The sequence below is a fragment of the Zonotrichia leucophrys genome, chromosome 2, assembly GCF_028769735.1.
Source record: "Zonotrichia leucophrys gambelii isolate GWCS_2022_RI chromosome 2, RI_Zleu_2.0, whole genome shotgun sequence".
NCBI lineage: Eukaryota > Metazoa > Chordata > Aves > Passeriformes > Passerellidae > Zonotrichia > Zonotrichia leucophrys.
In genome coordinates, this window is record NC_088171.1 from 119,482,126 (window position 1) to 119,500,861 (window position 18,736).

The following is an 18,736-nucleotide window of genomic DNA, read 5'->3' on the forward strand; positions in this document are numbered from 1 at the left end:
TGTTCTTAAAGGCATAATGCATAATAAAACAACTAATGATCGCATATTTGTCCTTTTTAACATAAGTAAAGAGCATACTTTCTGTTTGTCCAAAACATTCCTACATTTTTGCAGAATTTATAATCTTATTGATTTTAGTATTTTCCTATTTTTAAATCTATAAATGCTGACATTGAAGTATGAAAGTGATGTTTCATGTAATCCTTTCTTATTCTTCCTTCAAGTTTCTTCTGATGAATAATTACAGCTTCAAGTTTGTTCAGACAATTAAAGTATTGTCCAGTACGCTAGAAAAAATAATATTTGTATTATATAAAAATGCATTTATTGTTTTGAATCATTATTACAAATCACTGTGTACTGTTTATGTGAAATGCAAATGAAGGTTAACTAATTTTATTCTCCTATGTAATCTTTTGACTAAACTGAAAACATTAAACTTTGAGATTGAGAAGAATTAGCCATGCTTGCCATGTGCCTGTTTTACAGTTTTTTCATGTAGAAATATTCCTCTTGTTGCATGTAGATTTCAGAGCGCCTAAAGGCAAATCAGCTGGTTTCATGGACACAAGAGAACTGGGTGTGTGTCCTGCACATACCTTACTGAGATCTTACCATTCACTGTGATAGTTCCCTGTTACAGTACAAAGAAGTGACTAAACATTTGTTTCCTTCAGACATTGAACTGTGAACCAAAGTCCTCATTTCTCTCCTACATGTAAAGAATACCATCAATCCTAATTAACGCTTGCTTTAATGGAATTGTTTCCTCTTGCTCACCTGCCCCTTCTCTAAAAGATTATTTTGTCACGTCACAGGAAAATGCTTTTTCTTGACATATGGATTACTCTATTTTTATTTAGGATATTCAGTTGAGTGAATCTTAGTAATTTTATGTATACAAATGAACTTTATGTATCATTTAATTCCTGTTTCAGACTCTCTGTCAGTTTCTTAGCGTATAATTGACTAAAAGTAAATTTGAGTTAATGTCTGTGGAGAGACAATTCCTCAGAACGTCACAGATTTAATTATTCAATCACCATCACCAAACTGCAGAAGTACTCTAAGTAATGTTGGGAGTAGAGAAGACTTGTCAAGGTGTCTAACAATAGTTTCCAAACCTGTTTCTCCATTTGGCTGTATGGGGAAATGTGTCCATGTAGGGGATTTTTTGAAATTATTTTCATGCTTACTTGGATATCCTCAGAGGGATAGAAAAATCTTTTGACACATTTGAATATTTCTGAGAGGAACTTGTTTTCCTGATGTTTTTCAGGAAATGGGTAGCAACTAGGTTATGTCAGTCACAAATAATTTGGTTGAATTTATCATTGTGGGGGTTTTTATGAATATTCACATAATGATTTGATAAAAACAATACTTTTTTGGGTGAAATTTGTTCTAAATATATGTCTGCTTACCAGGGCAAAATATTAAGGTCTCACAAAGCAGTGGTTATTTTTTTTGTCTTTGAATATTAATTTTCTATTCATGTGTTCAAAAGCATTGGTGAAATGGCTTGAATAATATATTTGCTTAAGGAACCTAAAATTCTTGGTTCAAACTTCCAAATTCTATAAATATTGTAGTTATGCCACCCGTTACTTGGGAATTATCTTTTTGATTGCCTGTTGTTTAGAATTTGCTTGGATTATATGGATTTGATTTCTTTATATTAACCATAATTTATAGTTGGTAAATGAGGAACAGTTTGGCAAGAATTCACATCATATTGAATGTTCACATAGAGAAATGCTCCATAAGAAATAGAACATTAATCATATGGGGGAGTTTCACTGGTGTGTTGGGAGGTTTTGTCAGCCTTCTGAGCTTCTTGAACTTCTTGTTTTGAAGTGCTCATCTGAGAAGGAACTTTGATTGTACCTAGATAATTGGAAAGATCATCTGGGAGCTGAGGAAAGTGTTTCTGTGGATATGCTGAAATACTCACTGTCGGATGTTACAAACTGCTTCTTGTGTTTTGAGAAACTTAAGGGATGTTGAATTGATATGCTGAAATACTCACTGTCAGATGTTACAAACTGCTTCTTGTGTTTTGAGAAACTTAAGGGATGTTGAATTTGGAGGAATGCAATTTAATTGATATGACATAATTTTATGAAGGATCAAATGTATGTGTACGCTAGTTTCAGGATAATATTTGTATCTGTAATATGGAAATGGATAAATTACTAAGGTTTGAAAATTTTTTTGAGCCTATGGATCACCTTTCTAATTTATGTTAATTTTCAGAATATCAGGACTCATCCAGTAGGTCTGCATTCATTTAAAAAACTGTAGCATAATATCAGATATAATTTAATTTATGCACATTACCATATTTCAGGAATTTTAAAACAGATGAGGAAAAGGTGATAAGAAGGTAAGACACTGTGTTGATAACAAACCTGATTTTATTCTGCTTCTCAAGTTCAAGCTTATTTCCAAGTTCAATCGTAATAGATTTTATCAGCTTGGCACTGCTCAGTTAAGTAAGAAAAAAATAAAAGGCAATGATTACTTGCCATGTGAAATAGTTTTTTTTAAAAATGGAAAATTGTATCTTTAATGTGGTAACACATGATATTAAGAATCGTATGTTGGTAATATATTAGGAATGTGTTTCTGAAGATGTGTATATTCTCATAGAATCTTAGTTTTGAAAAACTTCTGTGTCTTGAGAGAAGCAAGAAGCAAAATTACACTAAATTTTAAGGTCGTTAAAGCAGCAGTGGTGAGTCGCAGATGAGGTATCATTCTATTATTGTGAAAAAGATATCTTGTTTTCTTTATTACTGATGCTTTGATAAACATGCTCATATTCTGACTTGTTAGTGTTACTTAAATACCAGATGCTTTTAACCCTTAGGGTTATGGCTCTGGGAGAAGAGCTGAGCCTAACTGAATATGAAATCTTGTTTTTGTTGGAGAAGGTGATCCTGCTTCCTCCTCTATTTCTTCAGGCAGAGTCGTAGGCTCCTGTTGTTTCTTTTAGATGGATCTTTATGCTTGAACCCTTAGTATGCTGAGGCAGCTCTGCAACTCTATCAATACACATGCAGAAGATTCCACCTTAAATATAGTATTTTTCATATGCTGACCAGAGTCAGGTAAAAATCAAGCACTGATATCACTGGAAATGGTAGAAAGGGGTAAGAATAGGACATCACCACTGGGAACAAGCCATTGGAATACAGAGCTGCATCCTTAGTGGCTGCAGGTTAGCGAGTTTGACCTCATTCATCCACCATTTGAGCTAACAGTATTTCAGGGCTAGTGAGGTTTGCTAGTGTGCCATGAATTACTTGGCCTCTTAGTGTTTACCTAACTTTCTTGGTGCAGTGCTGCCTGTTTCCTTTTGGCTTGAAATGGATCTTTCCTGCTGTTGGGTTTTTTTCTTCATTTTCTCAGTTCTTCTTCCTGTTGATATGGTTTGTACTGTGGCTTTGTCTTTATTTCATTTTTAGGTTTTCTAACAAACTGCCTGCAGTCTAGGAAATTAGAACAGATGGGTTTTTTTGAGAAGAAAATACAATAAATTAGTGATTTATCTTCTGTGATACAACGTACTCTTTTCTGCTGCCTCCATCCAGCATATGATGGTTGTACTTCCTAATGTTTTGCATTTCCTTCACCTTTTTTTCACAGCTCTTAGAGGAACATTTGATATCTGCCAGTCTAGAGTCTCTGACTCCCTCTTAGTCAGAAAGTGTGGTTAGAGTGATTAGCCTGTGGTTTTAATCCTCCACAGGAAAAGGACAAACAGTGATTGCCAGCGGATGTGGTTTACATTCTGTTCCACTGCTGTGGACTCCAAAGTTAAAGATATCTCAATATCTACCTCAGTTTCACAGCTCTTATTTTAAGGAGCTAAAACCCAAAAGGCATAAACTTGAAATACTTAAGATAAATTTTCAGTCTGTGGAGTCATGGAAAATTCCCCTTGAGTTCAATGGAGTCATGATTAGTGTTAGTGTGTCTTGAGAAGCAGAATTGTCAGATAAAATTTGCTGATTGATTTTCAAAATGGTTTTAATCTTCTGAAATGAGATTTTCTGGAGAAATATGTCATTCATATCCAGAAGATAAAGTAGTGTTGAGCAAAAGCAAATGTATCTCTATGATGTTTAAGATACTAGACTTGAACTAACATTCCATGACCTAACATGCTGTAGTGCTTGATTTACTTTTAGGCAATAATCTTGTCCTGCAATATTCAATGAAAGTGTAGCAACCAAATGTATTATATATTAGTAGGCCATTTTCCATTTCAGCCAGGTCTCTGTCTTGCATTGCAGAATGCTTGCACAAGCATTGCAGTAAAACCAAAACCTAATTTTCTCCTTTCCAGACCAAAAGTGTGAGGAAACATAAGACAATGAACTCATAGGTTACACAAAGCAATGTAACAGAATAAACAGCACCTATACATCTCCAACTGGACATGTTTTTCAGTAACCTAAACTTTATTTTAAAAGCATTTACTTCTCTTTATTTAAAAAAAAAAAAAGGAAAACCGTATGGTACCTTTAAAACCTTATTAAATGATAAATGTATTGGATGTGTGGAATGTTTTTGACATACCTACTAGTTTACATGCTTGACTCAACTGGGGAGATAAAATTATATTTTTTTTTCTACCCTCCTTGGAAAGATGTCAGTGGTATGAATTTAATCAATGAGTGAGGAAGAGCATGTACTGTCAGCTGTGATGCCATTGGTATGCTGATGGTATCCAGCTCAGTGTCTGCTTCTCAGAGTGTAGACAGTGCAGTCTTCCAGATGTCCCAGTGTCTGGCCAAAATAAGAATAGTGATACAAAACAGATGGTCTTGTCTCAGGACCAAGCAGAGTTGATGCAAGCTGATAGAGGGATGGGGCTGGAAGAAATGGCAGAGCCTTGGTCGTTGGATGCCATGCTATACTCATTCTCATCCTGGATTCGCAGTTAGCAGAAGGTACAAGGAGGGCAGTTTTCCCTTTGCAGCTGGGCAGAAGTTGAAGAGCAATAGAAATCATCCACAGTATGTTTCTTTAGGTTTTTTTAGCTAAGAGCTTTGGTGATTATCATAGAATTACTTATGTGGCTACTGTCTCAGTCAGGACTTTCATGAGCCTAGAGCTCACTAGGAACTTTCACATACAACATAGGAAGTATCTGTTGCTAAATGTGCCTGTGCACACAGAGAGTTTTGAGATTTCATTGTTTTTTCCCTGCCTGCCCAAACTGTCCAGTCTGAGATCACTCATTTATTAATCCCTAAATTAACTGGAACTTTTATAGCATAATAGGTGCAGTAGTGCCTGACTGAAAGGAACTTTTTCTAAAATGGGAGATGTGCTAGTTTATCGGCAGAAAATTTAAGCTGTATATGCATCAAGCTTCTTACTTATTGTGGTTCTCTTTCATGAAGAAAATTCTCAAGAGGACAAGTAGAATGTTTTACTTAAATAATTTTAATTTTTAAAAAATGTTGAGGAAATAGAGATATTTGCACTATAGGAATTCTTGATGTGTGTAGGTTTATGAAAGAGAGCACACATACTGACACTCCAAAAATCTTTGCACAAACAGTTAAAAAAAAAAAGCCCTATTGGAAGATTCAGTGTTACTGGAAATGTTTGGCATAAGATTATTTGTAATTTTTATGCTTTGCCACAACTTTCATTTTAATAAAAGGTGGATGAATTTCCACTGACCTATCAACAACCTAGCTAAGATTAATCTAGCGAAGGGACTGGTAGAGTAACTTATGTGGCTGCAAAGAGCTATGAATGCGGCACTCAGTGCAAAAATTGATTCACAAAATGTTAAGCAGGATAAGATTTTGGCTGATTGGCTGAAAATGCACTGTAGTGGCTCTATGTTTTGTGAGGAATACTGAACTAATGAATCACTCAGCTTATTTCTGTAAAACTTCATATAAACAGTATGCAAATTATCAGCTTAATTCAAAATACACTTAATAAATAAAGATGTAAGCAATAATGTAATGTGAAGTTCAGTATTACAGATATATATTGTAAGGCACATCTGTATTGTGTTAACCAAATGCACTTCAAAATATTACAGCTGTCTCCCCTTTGTTAAAACATAAAAAACCACAAACTGAAACCTTTTAAATATACATTCTTTTCTAATGCTTTGATATTTTTGTTATGATTGAAGAAAAACTTAGGGATTTAAACATGGTTTTTTCTATTATTATGAAAAAGCCTTTTTTGGTGGTTTTCTTTAAGAACGCAGAGTTGAACTGTGGCCCAAATTGCACACAACTATCGTAGTTGCAGGAACGAGTGACGTTAGAATTTGAGCTAATATTGATCAAAACTTGCTTTTAATTTTAAAAGCTTCTTTACTTAAAATTCAAGTGAAAAAAAAAAAAAGAAAAATTTACCAAGGAAAAGTATTAAAAGACATTCCTTTAGATGCCTTCTGAACTCCAGAATTTCAGGTGGTTTTGTGTATTATCTCATTATGACCTTTTAGAGATTCCATATTATTACAGTACAAGCACTGGTGTACAGTTACAGCAATTGCAGTAATGCATTGTAGAATGTGATGTAGCAAGTGAAATATTCTATTTTATTGGTAATGTAGAAGTAATTAAAATGCTCCAAACAATTCTAGATTCCCATTAATGTAAAAATAAAGTTTTTAAAATAATGAATTAGCACTGAATGAAACTTCCTAGTTGATAACTTTGACCAATGAGTATGAAACCCCTACTGGTAAGGAGCAACAATAGTTATTTAGTCAGTTACTGTTGCTGAACTGGTGGGTGAGTAGTGGTTATTTGGTGATGCTAGATCCTTGGCTTACCAACAGGGGAATGATAAGAGAGCACGATGCCAATTCAACTGTGATGCCAATTTTCAACTGTGATTATAGACTTTCTCATGTAAATTAAATGAGTCCATAATGTGCTCATTTTATTTACATAGCCCCTGCACTGCATTTAGAGATGCTCTCATCTCTTAAGTCAGTGTTCCATTAGTCTTGCCTACAGTTACTTGTTTTCAGTCAAAAATAACTATCACACCTTGTGGAAAAAGGGAGAATAAGCAGGAACCCTCTGGGCCAATCCTTCATGTAGTTTTCTAAGATATTGAAGTGTTTAATGAAACTAGAACATCTTCATAAGAAAAGGCTACCTCCTATGTTAATTCCAATCCCAGATGGGGGAAAATAGGAAGAGAGAGATACTGAAGAAAGATTCCTTTCACTCTTGCTGATTAAAAGTGAGAACTCAAATCAATGATTCATTCTGTATTTCAGTAGCAGATACAATGCTGCTCTCCCTACTCCCATGTTTGTTTTGTGGTTTTTGGACTATGAAGTGAGATTCTGCTAGATTGGTGCTGACAACTGATAAAGTAGATATAAATGTGCAAACTCAAGGTCTCAGCAGCATCATGTTTCAGTTGGCTTTCTGTGCAGTCATCAGGGAAAGCACAAACATTTAGGGAATTTATTGTCAACTTGAGATGCTTCTTAAGTAAGATGTCTTCAGAACATTGTGTTCAAAAATCTTAGATACGCCTAAGAAGGGAAAGGCTGTTGATGTATTTATTTAGAATGATATTTGTATCAAAAGTCTATGGCATGAGTCTGAACTAGGTGAAATTCTGGTATTTGAAGATGTTTATGGAAAAACATCTTAGAACATGTGTACCAGACTAACAGCACTGTCTGCTCCATGCCATTGAAAAAACAAAATGAGATGTCCTGCACTTAGAGTACTGCAGAGTATAACTCCAGTTTTGCATCTGTTGAAGCAAATACTTAAAATATCTTTTTCAGGAGTGGAGCATCAGATATTCTAAGTTCTTGATTCTTCCTTGTCTAGAAGCCTACTTCATGCTTGGCCCAATATTTTGTTAGGCATTAATGTGGTCTTTTGTTGGAATCTCTTGATATCTGGCAAGATAAATTATCTAAAACAAAGAGGATTGGTTAACATATTAAGACACATAAAAATATGACATATAAAGCTGCTTGGATTCCACAAGCAGAACTTCTATCAGCAGTAGTGTTTTGTTGATTTGAGGTTTTTTTTGTTGTTTATTTGATTGGTTTTTTGTTCTATTTTTGGCTCTTTTTTTTGGTTGGTTGGGGGGACCATTTGTTTTCAAATCAGATTAGTAGTGCATACTAAGAGTCTGTGCTTCAGCCGACAATGCCAATGACAAATCTAGGCTATGTACAAGGAATACATCAATGTCTACTGCAATGTAAGAACACTTCCCTGAGGAATTCATTGCTTCAACAAATGAGACATTATTTTACTGATGCACCAGGATTGCCTGGTGGCATGCAAGAATATAAATCAGAATTCATTTTCTGCATTTCTACTCTCACATGAAAACATTTAGTGCTTTTCTTAGTATTAGACTGAACAGAGAAACTGAGCTGCCATAGACTTTCCAGCTTTGAACCTTATACTTCTTGAAGTACTCCTGGAAAATTACTACGTTTTATAATGGAGGAGGGAGGCAAGAGTGACTGGATCATAGAAAACAATACAACATATCTCATTACATGAGTCTTCTGTGCAATTAAGCTTTCACTGTATTTTATAGGAGTTTTGCATATGAAGAGCTCTGTGTGAATGGTGTGCAATTCTTGTGTTTGTAAGATGATTCCACAATCTGTCATCCCAAGACAATAAGCAATCTTGCACAGTTTCTGGAATACTTGGCACTAGTGGGTGCCCCTTCCCCTCTCCCCATCCTTTGCTCCAAAAAAAAAAGTAAGTAAATAATTGTGAACAATGTCCTGTTTAAAAACATGACCTTGTTGTTGGGCTATATTCTTACTTTGTTGAAGTAGACAACATTTTTCCCCTCCCCTTTTTGGTGAAAGTTTTCTGTAGAAAAAAAAATCACAACAAATTAAACTTAGCACAGCATTATTATTAATCCAGAAAACATCTGGTTCTCTGCTATGCTATATTACACTTTTGATCTTTATCTCACTTCCAAGTATTTTTGTGTATTGCTGTGGCAAAGCATAAAGATTGCAGCTGTGTGAATTCCTTGTGGTAAATTGCTGATTTGAGGAAAATATAAGGTTCTTTTTGCTTAGTTCACATGTAGTTTTTTTAACACAAAGAACATATTTAATTGAAATTTCTGTAGGACTGAAACTGGGTCTTCACATGCCCTTTCTAGAGAACAGCAGACAGTGAACATTAAAGCACAGAAATACAGTGAACAATCATACATTAAAATAGCAAACTTTTATTAGCATAAATGAGATTTCTTTCATTTATGTGAACGTTCAGCCTATCACTATACAAAGATAGATAACAATTTTCTAAGGATTTGAGAAGTTTCATTGCATTCTTGTCTTTCATGACAGAAGCAGTCAGCAGCTTGGCTTTTCTTTCTCATTTTTCTCTGTGAATTACCTCATTGCTGCTCAATAAAATCACGGAGCCACTCAGCTGTATCATCACTAGTTGGTCTAGCAAAGAATACAAAGAAAGAGAAAAGATTCAGTGTCCAGACCCTGTAACTGTATTGACTCTCTAATGAAATCCTATTTTGCTAAGACTAGTTCTTTCTGATAGAAGCATCTGAACCTTTGGACCCCTTTTTTTAACTCTTAAAAAGCACTGTTGCATTTATGGATTGTATTTATTTTAATAACTTTCTTATTTGTGATTAAATATTTTTCTTCAAAGTACACATGAATTATTGAACAATATGCGCACATACACTCAGAGTTTAGCATTAAAATTTCTGTATGATTAATTGTTTTACTGCTGCTAGATTTTGTTGTTTTATTTGTTTTGGTTTTTTTTTTTTTTAATTAAAAGCCTTTAGTGATGGATGGGGTTGATCTAGAAGATGGCATATAAACTTGCTTACCATCTCAAAAATTCCCATCCAGAGTTGTGGATATTACAAAACAGGCAGCTTCTCAAAGCCCAGTTGCTTTAGTGAGAAAATGTTCAGTATCTGTACTGTAAATCTGAGGTATCCAGAAGAAACTGAAATCATTCCATGTTGATGCAGAGGTGCAGTAATGAAGTTAAATCAAATGCTGCAGTTATTATTTGGATTTGGTACATGGAGTTACACTTCCCTGTTTACTTGTATTATTAACAGCTTTTTGTAGTTTTCCATGGACAAATTCCATCCAGTATTGAATTCAATCAACTAAAATTCCTTGAGAAAAATAACAGTTGTATATGATGTAGGTTTTTGGTATTTTAAATCTTCGTTTTGTATGCACATTACTGCTGTTATTCTAACAGCATCTGACAATCAATCCTGCATACTATTCTGCCTACTTGTCTATTGGCTACTACTACAGGCAGCTCTTGAATCCACATTTCTTGCACAAAGTTTAACTTAATTTTCTTTTGAGAGAAAAAGGCCGGCAGTTGACTAAAAATGACAAAAAGGGCATGGGTTTGAAATCCAAATTCAAATATAAAAAGTATAATGGAGGGCAGCCTATATCATTGCTTTGTCGAAACACTTGGCAGCAGAGAACCAAAAGTTAATCAAGCAGAGAACAGTTGAAAACCTTATTTAAAGAAATCACATCTGCTTAGTGGGAGAAAAACCTGAGGCATATGCTTCAATTTCTTTTAAGCTGTAATTCATCCAGTGGTTTACATCTGTTAAAAAGTATGGAACTTTTCACACCTCTTTAAAGCACAATTAAACTGCATTTATTTTAATACATAATGTGTTCCAAATATGTAATACCTTTTCTGAAATGACTCATAGGTGGTTGATTTCATAGCTTTCTATCATATAACCTTCCAGGTCCTTTGAATTAGTTTGTGTATTAACCATACATGAAATTTAAAGGAAAAGGTGTTGAAATGGTGTAAAATGATGCCAGAAACTTCACTACACTTGTCATTTTATATCAAGGCAACAAATTGGCTGGGGGTTGGTGGTGGGGAGGAGAGTGTTCTTAAGCAGTAAAATAAAACATTACAGAGAAGAAAATGTAGTTCAAGAACTTTGGTCACAAATTTTTCGTGTGAGTTTAGCCTAGCTGTTATTGAATATTGCTTATTAAAATCCATGTCTCCCCAAAAGAGTGTTGTTAACAGGACATAATCCAGATAATCTGACCACATTGCCTGAAGTTTAAAGCACCATGGTAAGAGTAGGGTCTATGAACTGTAGAGGACAACCAGAAGTATTTTGGGTAGAGATTTGGGGGGTTGTATCTCATTTATTTGTGTATGAAAAGCAGCTTGGTTCTCCACTGTGGGTTTATAATGACTACTTGTGTAATTTAAATTCTAATTAATTCAATTAATTAGTCTCCTCTGATTTTAAAGTTTTCTGTCACTTTTCTCTATCTGATACTGGGATTTAAAATATTTTTGTACTTCCTGCTTCATTCAGATCCTTTAACATTAGGTTTCTTTTGTAAATGTAAATATAGGAAAATTCATGTGTATAGAATATCTGAAAGACATTTTAATCAGATGATGGCATACTGTGTACCATAAACCACATGCATCACTCTGCACATGGTTACATGGTCAGTATATGATCATTTAATAAAAGCTAGCCAGTGCTTTGCTTGTTAACATTTCAGCTAGAGTCTAATCAAGTTATAAACAACTGAAAATTTGGCTTTATAGATACATGAGGCATAGAGAACTTGTGTTAGTAAAAAATATTTTGTGTTTTGTGTTAGCAAAAATATAGAGACTAATCTCGAAAGAATGGCCTGACTGTAAACCAAGAGAATTCATTTACAGTCCAGTTGAGCTGCACTATTCCAGTGCCATCTTGGGAAAAAAATTCTCTGAGACCCTCTTCTGTCTCCCTTCAAAATGTGAACAATTTTACAGTCATTGAAAATTCAGTTTTTATTGTGAGTTGCCCATATTACAGGAATATGGTAGATTTAAGTATGTATATTATGGTCCCTTTCAATGTGGTATATATGTCCATTTCGTATTTTGTGGGTTTAACAGAATGCTTATTTTAGCAATATTTTTTCACTGCTAGGTGAATAGATGATGAAAAAAACACAGAGAAATAGCATACATTAAAAAATTTTTTTTTTGTCTTCAATATGTCCACTGTCAAATAGAGCTATTGGAAAGCATCTCTTGATAACAAGTTTTTTTGAAATGAACCAGATAAATAAAGATTTTTAAAATATGCAGCATGATTTGATGTGGAAACTATACTAAATATTTTTAAGGAACCCCTTATAAGACGGTGATAATATATAAAAAATAAAAATGTTCTCAAATGTCTTCTCCTATTAGTATGCAAGTAAGTGTTTTCTTCCCGATTTTTGAGCAGTTCCATTTTTTAGTGATTCTACAGGTAAGGCTTCTTTGTTGCTGCAAAATTTAATCATGTGTTCATCCCATTGTTCTGTCTTGTTGCAGAGGATCTAGATGATCTCAGAATGGAAGGAGTAACAAGTGTGGTGTCTTCTGGGAGCAAATTCAATCAAACTCGAAGTGCTCATACGGCTGAGCCTCAAGCAAAAGTCACATTGAATATATGTGCAAGATGTGCCAGGTAAAATCGAAACAAAACCAGATCGTGCTAACCAATACACTTTTTTCCTCCAGGTATTTGGCTGTGTTTTGGGCTTAAGGACCAGATGATGACCTCTCCTGTGCTAAAAAAAAAAATAATTTCTTAGCTACTGGCTACCCTATGACCTCTGGCATTTGAATTGTGCAACTTATGTTTATGCTTGATATGTTGCATCGACGGTGAATCAAAGAACATAGTTAGTCTTAGGCCTTGCTTCACAGCTTGAAACTATTTTGAGCCCTTCCGTCTCTGAATTTCATTAGTTATTTGAGCTTCTGTGGTTTTTCGGGGGATGAATCAGGGAGTTTAAGGGTTCAAATCCAATTTGAAAAGCACCTGTATAAATGGAGATTTAGTTGCACAGGTGCTGTTCAGGATTTCAAATAGTTGCTTTTGATCACTTTATAATCTCATCCTGTCTCACCTCTGAGAAATAATTTAGTCAGGTTGAACCCCTTTTAGTTTTGACAACTGGCAATAATTTCTGCATTTACAGTATGAAGACCAAATAAACAGGTTAGTATTCCTGTAGCTTAGTCAACTCGAGAATGCAACACTAACAGAAACCCTTAAATTTCCTGGATGAATTCTTCTGTGTAGACAAAAGCTCATTTGGAGAAAGGATTTAAGCCTGTTTAAATGACAAAACTAGCCTTCTCACCCTTCTGTTAATGGTTCAGATTAGCAAGAACAATATAGAGGCATGCCAATTTTATCTGCCTGCCTTTGCCAGTGGCTGCTCTATTGTGTAGTTTGAGAGCGGATTAGCCGCTTGTAAATAAAAAGCAACCTGTGGTGAAATTAAGTCAAAAGTTTGGCCATATGCCACCCTACTTTTTTCTACTTTTCCCCCCATTTTGCTCATAAATTACTACTTTTCTAAAGCTCTTATATAGACATACAAGACATGCTTCAAGACATTTTCTGATGCTCTGGAAGCACAACTACAGGCAGAACTGAATCACTCGTGCAATAGCATCTCTAGCAGGGTTGTGGAGCCTCAGGGAACTTCACAGTACTGTCAGAGCAGCAGTGACTGGATGGCCTTGTAATTCTAGAGTTTTGCTTGTCAGCAGTGTGGTCTTATGCTTTAAGAAAAGAGCAAACATGCAAGTCATGGAATTCTTCCCAATTCAAGCAAAAAAATTGCTTATGTTGTAAAATGTTTCCAAACAACTACCTAACGTGAAAGCATGGCACATTTTTTCACCCGACATCCATAGTCCATGGATTAAGAAGTAGAGAAGTAAGGAATATAGAAACCTTAAGTTCTCTAAATTCTGAGGTTCTGAACTTACATAACATCTTTTATGGATTACTATGAAGGTTAATTAAGTTTTGAATTTCCTTAAGTAGCTGCTAACAGCAGGTGCCAAGATAGTATATATTCTCTCAGTCCTGCACACCAGGGAACAAAGGGTTCGGATCTTGAGCCAAACCTAGAAACCTTGGCTATTGGTATTGTTCTTTAACTGCATGTAATAAACGATTCTGCCCTTTAAAATAAAATGAGCTGGGAGAAAAAGATCCCTTTTGTCACTTCACTTACCAGAGAATGCAAAACAATGCTTTATTTTGCCTGTGCACCTTCAATGATTTCCCTACCGTGTTTAATGAAATCGGTGAGGAACTGGGTGATACCTTCATGACTGTGATTCTTTTTACTCCTGTTGCAGTTTAGCAGTTTCTTTAAACTATGGAGGAATTAAAAAAAATACACCATCGCTTTAGGAGCAAGGGAAGTCAAAAGAGACAAACTAGTATTTCTGTTGTGTTCAGTAGTGAGGAAGCTAGCATTTTTTTCTTCAAGGTGATAAAGTCTCTCCATTCTTTTGGAGCATTCCTTCCTTCTTACTGAGGACACCTTTCCTCTCATCAAGACAGTTTTTAGTGCAATTAGCTCTCTCTTCAGTACCTTCACAGGGGTTTAGTCTGGCACCTTCTTGCAGCAGATGAAGTAGGGGGTACAGACAGTTGCATGAAACAAGTGGCTTCAAAGACATGAAGACAGTTTCTTCGTGTTTGATTTCAAGAGCAATTAGATTGTCAGTCAATGAAATAGCCATTAAAAACACTGTGCTATAAAATTAGATCGTCTCACTGAATCAGTTTCTCAGTGTTGGCCCTTGTTTCTGTTGTTATGACAAAGGCTAATAGTTAATGTAAGGTCAAAATATAGAACCTATTAGACTATTAATTTGTTATAGAAATTATATTTTTATGTTTTCATGTACCATTTTCTAACTAGTCTTGTGTGCTGTACAGTGTATATAAAAATACTGTATGATTTGATTGTAGACATATTTGAATACAATTTAAAAAGAAGTCAATAAAAGCTGTTATGCATGCTTTTGGTTACAATTAAACAGGTATATTTCCTCTTAATGTTACTCATTTTACAGTTGTACAAGGGGATTTGAAATTATTTGAGCTGTTAATGGCAGTGGTGTTGTATAGATAATAGGCCTTGTCAAGTAAGATTACCAGATTAGGTTTGCTGAAGGTATTTTGGCTGTCGTTAGGAGAAATGCGACTTTTTACTTGAAATTTAATTGGCGAAGTTCCAAATATTAGGAAACATGTCTTTGCTCATACAAAAAATTGAATTTTACTCATGCATTTGCATGAGTAATTGATTTCTTTCAACCTTTATGTATTTTTTTAAATGCTTTGCTCTCATTACTCACCACTCAATTTACTTTCTATGATACCTCCTTCAGAAGTTTTCCTGCTTTCTTGGATATATTGGAGCTTTTCTAAGAGATGTTTATTTAAACAATTGAAGGTGTTTTTCAGTACTAGCTTTAAGTAATTTGGCTTAATATTTTGTATCTCACTTGGAAAGGATGACTATTCTTATTGAAGTTCCACCCTATTTCTTCATTAAAAGAGTGTGTTAGTTTTGGATGCTCTTGCTTCTAGGATGACATTTTCTTGCCATAGATCATTAGCGCTCCCTAATTATTTGAGAATTAGAGTGAACAGGTCTATGGCTATGTGTAGGTTACCTTAGCCTGAGAATAGTGCTGGTTTCATTTTGTATGCCCCATAAAACCACCTGCTGTAGGGTGCAGCTATATATCTTATATTTCTGTGGCTTCTGGAGCTTCCTACAATGAGAGCAATGACTTGTGAAAAAAATGGACTAAACCAATGGTTTTCCTCCATGCTGAGATACTTGTGATCAGACTTCATTTAGTCTGTAAAGGAGCCTGTATAGCTCCTTCCCTTTGTACCACAAAAAAGGAATGCCAAATGGAAGTGACTATAGTTAGAGATAAAAACGAATTTTGTTGCAAGACAAACTAAATCCAGTTTATATTGTGGAGGAAACCTGCAATGATGTTTAGACACTGCATTTGGGAAAATATTCTCACTTGCCCTAAGTCTCTGAGACAAAAGCACAAACTTAGTTGTGAATCATAAGAAATGAAACTCAGAATTCACATTATTTGAACAAGAATAAAACTCCCAAACTTGTAACTTTTTTTAGAAATTTATATCTAACCATTAATCATAATAATTTCATTTCACCAATCATCTTCAAATAATAAACAGGTAGATAGTTATCACAGACAGCATCTGTAATTTTTAAAAAAGGTAAAGTTCTCCTCCCAGACATTCAGGAAATAAAAATGGAGAATTCTTTCAATATATCATATCAAATTGGTTTTTATAGCTTATGATTTAAAAAATTAAAAAAAATTCCCCCCAAAACAACCAAGATCCCAAAAAACCTTTGTAAAAGAGTCCCCAGAGGGTGATGAGAAATTAAAGGAAGGGTTAATTCTACTGGAGTATAAATTGGTTTGTAGTCTGGCATATAACTGTAAGAAACAGAGAGCTTACTGTTTTCTGTATAGATGTTTCACACACGATGAGCGAAATGCAGATGGATAACAGCTTTAAGAGGTTTTTCAAATGGGGAAGTAGCTACCAGAACAATGTAATTCCCATAGCTGCTCTTGGACTACAGGGCAAGTTAAGTAGCATATTAAGTCATCTAAATAAAGGGGTGACATCATTCACAAGGTGGAACAAAACAAGGTTTATAGATACAGAAAAAAGGCTACAGAAAATCCCCATCCTGTATTTGGAAGGTTTGCTTTTTTCTTTTTAGTCTGAAAAATTGGGAAGGACACTTCTACTAAAATGGATCTGGATTTTGATTATTTGAGTAAAATGGTTATAATAATTCTTTCTTTGTCCAAGGGCACAGTTGCTCTGAGTGGCTTATAAATTGACTGACTCATTCTGTAACATGTTTTTGTGAATCCTTTCTCACATACAGGAGAAACAAATGCATTTCAGGTTTGGCCAATGAATTATAAGGCATTTTCACACATTAACAAAACTTGTATGGGTTAAATAGATATTTAAATGACAATTTGTAAAAGCCAAACACCACTTCCATAATTCTGATATGTATTGTGACTTGCACATTGAGCGTTTTGCAAGAATTTAATCAACCATAAGGTAAAAGATAATATTAATGTACTATTGAATGAATTACAGGGGGTTTTCTTTTTTTCTTTTTTCTTTTTTTAAGGGACCACCCATTAGCCTTGTATGCCCACTGCCATGCTCAAAAGTTAAATCTTGTTCTTGTGGATTCTTGCCAATGCATTCCTGAAAGTAAGAAGCTTTTTGTTTTTAATAGCGCAAGGGCTGCATTCATTCTTTTTAACATCAATAGAATACAAAAAAGGGGTTGCATGTGATTAAAAAAGAAATGGGATTATAGAAAACATACTGTGCCACAAGCTTGAAGGCTTCTGAACAAGAATGTTAGGAAGGAACACTAGTCGCATACAAATGTAGGGTTGAGATGCAATGTTTTATTTAATATTTTAAGATTAGCTAAAGCAAAAGGACAGTGTAGTGAGGCCTTTTAACATACTAGAGGAATCAAAAATATAGATATAAACAAACAAAGTACATCTATACATTAAAAAAATAAAATTGAACTTTTCTTTCTCTCATCCTTGGGATGTGGAGTACAGTTCAAGTGTAGGAACTTCTATCCTTGATCTATTAATGTAGAATAAATGAGGTACTCTGTGTGTGCTGCCAATGTAGATATTTTTGGAAAACTTTGTTTTAAGAAAGTACTCAAAAATTCTCATGCCAGTTTCCCTTGCTTGTGAAACCTTACCCTACTCATCATCTCTGACTTTTACACCTTTAAGATATCTTGTCCTTCAGTGTTCAAGTTAGTTTGTTTATTTACCAGTAACTTTTTCTTTAACAATTTGGATATTTTTAAGTTTGGTTTCCTACAATATAGTTTCCACTACATCGATGCCTGGAATATAATCATATAAACTATGTGGTGCTAAGTGAAAGTTAGAATCACATATTAGTTCTCTGCAATAAGTCCATGGAATTTGAGCAGATCTTAATGACATAGAGCCCTGGCAACCAGGAACCTACAGAGGAGGAGACAAAAGAAATGAAGGAGCCAGCTATAATTTGACATAATTTCAGATTAATGGTGGAAACTATGGAACTGTTGTTTGAACTGGCCATCATATATCTCTAGAAAAGAACAGGAATTATTTGGTTGGCTGGGGAATTCAACTGTTTTATAATCTTAGCGTTTGTATGGAAGTGCTTTATCTCAGTGCCACAAAGCTCTGACAATTCTAATGAAACTTGAGGTCATAAAGAAGCATTTGGTGGAAAACTTGATAATGAGCTGTGAAGAAAGTAGTCTGAAGCTTGACAAGTGAATCTAGTTTAACTATCAAAAGCAGAAAATCTGATGACTGTAAAGAGAGAAAAAATTGCTGTTAAAAAGCTATTTTACTGTATACACTGTCCCCAGACAACACTCCTGAAACTTCAGACATCAAAGAGAAAACTTAATGAAATTACCTTTATGAGGAAGTTAATAAATATTGATTAAAGTCTACATTTAAAAAACAGACAATGGTGATAGGCTCCTGGAAGATTTCCTCAAGAAAAGAAAGGAAGCCTACTAAGCTTCCTCAGCTTTCATTTTGCACAAGATCCCTTCCTTCTTGTTTATGACAAGTCTACTCTCAATGTCATTGTGTTCCCTGAACAGAAACCACTGGTATGGCTGACTTGTGTTTTGAAATGAGATGGGTTCTCCTACCTTGCCCAGGCATGTAATCCCAAAATAACTCTAGAACTGGGGATGGAAAGGTGTCAGGAAATGGAT

At 34.7% G+C, this 18,736-nt stretch overlaps 1 protein-coding gene across 10 annotated transcripts in view; it reads left to right on the forward strand.

The window, feature by feature from the left end:
- Positions 1 to 18,736, forward strand: part of C2H8orf34 (chromosome 2 C8orf34 homolog) — a 150,280-nt gene that overhangs the window by 84,408 nt on the left and 47,136 nt on the right. For all 10 annotated transcript variants that reach the window (XM_064706199.1, XM_064706195.1, XM_064706196.1 and 7 more), the window contains one exon: positions 12,393 to 12,528. In XM_064706199.1, the coding sequence (XP_064562269.1) occupies positions 12,393 to 12,528 (136 nt within the window). The remainder of the gene's footprint in view (positions 1 to 12,392; positions 12,529 to 18,736) is intronic.